General features: G+C 18.7%; 1 protein-coding gene across 1 annotated transcript; it reads right to left on the bottom strand.

Annotated features, from left to right (window-relative positions):
* Nucleotides 1–307: 307 nt before the first annotated feature.
* On the bottom strand, nucleotides 308–2179 carry PRSY57_1217600 (AP-3 complex subunit mu, putative; the record flags this gene model as incomplete). The annotated part of the gene is made up of 1 exon (XM_012908602.2): nucleotides 308–2179. The coding sequence occupies one exon, from the start codon at nucleotides 2177–2179 to the stop codon at nucleotides 308–310; it is 1872 nt and encodes a 623-aa protein (XP_012764056.2).
* Between the last annotated feature and the right edge of the window lie 507 nt (nucleotides 2180–2686).

Genomic DNA, 2686 nt, shown 5'->3' with positions numbered 1-2686 from the left:
AAATCATAATATATAAAATATAAAATATTAATAAATAAATAAATATATATATATATATATATATATATATTATTATTATAAATTTTTAAAAGATAAAAAGATATTTTTTAAAAAATTAAATATAAAAATCTATATATAGATAAAGTCATATATATATTTTTATTAATTACATACTCATGTAAAACAAAAAGTGAGGTACAAAAAAAATAAAATCAAATAAAATATATACATATATACATATATACACATATACATATATATATATCCACTTATTTGTTGTTCCCTGTTTGATGTAACACCGATTGGACTATTTATACTGGTAGATGCCCGATTCTGTTAAATACTTGATCCACTTAATTATCTTATAATTTGATTTTTCGAAAACCTTAAGATATCTTATATACATGCCACTTGAGGTAAACATAGGTATTTTAAAGCTCAAGGTTATGGGCATTTTATATGTATTTAAAAATTTTACAGTATTCATATTTTTAATTTTATGTACTTGTAACACAACTTTTGATAAATCGTCTACTTTTTGTGTGTTATTCATATTAGAATAAATTTGATTATGATTTTCTAAGGTTAAATGTATTTTTATATTATGTTCACTTGAACTTAGGAATTTTTTAATTCTCCATATAACCAAACTATCTATATTATTAAATTCAGTTTTACCTATAGATTTATATTTCACTTGTACATTTTCTGAGAATTTATAGATAGGTATTTTAATTAATACATCAGATGCATGCATATTTCCTTTATAATTTGATTTAATGGTAACAGAGTATTCATATTTGTTTGTATTTTTATATTCACCATAAATGCTTTTATTATTAGTAGTTAATTTTTTTAAAGAGAATTTTTTTTCTACATTTTTAGAATATTCTAATATAGGATTATATATAGCTAGGATATGAAAAGGTATTTGAATATTTTTAGTTATGGTATATTTCATTAATTCAAATGTACCATCTGGTGGTGTGAAGGTAATAACTTTATTATTTTCATATTTAGATAAAGTAACACAATGATGAAATATACAATTATCAATAATTATTTCTTCATTATCTTTTTCATCGAGTGTATATTTTTTCTTTAAATTATTTTGCATGAGTTTATTATTAACCAAATTGTTTGATCCACAACTACTCCGTTGGGCATTTCCTTGATTTGTTTTATTATTATTATTACTTGTATTATTATTATTATTATTACTTGTGTTACTACCTGCGAGAATATTCTTTAATAAATTAATTTTATTATTTGTACTTAATTCACATAAAGGCATTCCGGAGAGGTGACATTTTAAGGTTACCTTTCCATTTATGTGAGCATATATTAAATTATTACTATTTATAGTTACATTTAATATTTCTAAGATATCTATATATATTTCGTTTTTCTTATAATAAATATTATTATTTCTCCAAGTACAATTTCCTGTTATATAATTAAAATGATTTGCTGTCTTCTTCTTCTTATTATTATTATTATTAATTATTTTATTTTTTATTCTATTTAATGTTTCTTTACCTATATATTTTAATTTATTCGTTTCATTTAAATCATATGTATTTTTATTTTTAACACTCTTTGTATTATAAAAATCTCTAATTTTATTATTCGATTTATTTTTTTTATTATTACTTGTTCTATTATGTATATTTGGATCATGTACAATATCTTCAATCACACTATTTACATTTAATAATTCATTTGATATTTTCTGAAAATATCTAGATGTCTTACTATAATATTTCACTTTGTTTAATAAGCTATTTTTTAATATATTCACTTCTAACGTTTGTGGATATCCATAATCTATTATCTCATCACATATTTCATATATTAAAACAAAATTATTTACAATATTTATTCCAGATAATTCATTATTAAAAAAATATTTTAATATCTCAATAAATTTATATATAAAATTAAATATCAAACATATATTTGAATTGCTTCTTGTTAATACAGTTATAACTATTTCATTTATATTTACATTTATAAAAAATACATTATTTATTTCCACAATCGGATTTTCATAAAAACGTTTCGTTTTTATATATTTATTTATGTATTGTGTTAAATCACTTCTTTTGGTTGTGTCTCGATAATTTCTTTGTATCAGAAGTTGTCCGTTAATAAAAAATATGTAAAGCGCATCGATCATTTTAACAAATCTAGTAGTAAAAACGGAATAACAAATGATGCTAATCGTGCTAGCATATAAATGTCTGCATAAATATAAATATATTATATATATATATAATATATATATATATATATAATATATATATAATATATATAATATATATATAATATGTATAATTATTATAAAAAAAAAAAGGGTCTTTTACATTTCACAGTCTTTTTTAAATCATCTTTAAGACATACATATAATATATATATGTGTTATATTTTTGTATATTTTTTTTTTTCTTAACGATACATTTCATATCCTTCAGAATAATATAATATATAATATATAGGATATAAAAATAACTTTCTACTTTTAAATTAATCTTATTAAATTAACAACCTTGTCTCTCAATTTGTATTATACTACATTGAATTATTTTTTAAAAATTTTTCAATAATCATCAAATTCTACAAAAAAAAAAAAAAAATAATAAAATAAAAAATAAAAAATAAAAATAAAAAAAAAATGTTCTATATA

The sequence above is a fragment of the Plasmodium reichenowi genome, chromosome 12, assembly GCF_001601855.1.
Source record: "Plasmodium reichenowi strain SY57 chromosome 12, whole genome shotgun sequence".
NCBI classification, from domain to species: Eukaryota; Apicomplexa; class Aconoidasida; order Haemosporida; family Plasmodiidae; genus Plasmodium; species Plasmodium reichenowi.
Note: the sequence above shows the minus strand (reverse complement) of the source record. Positions and strands in the feature narration are given on the sequence as shown.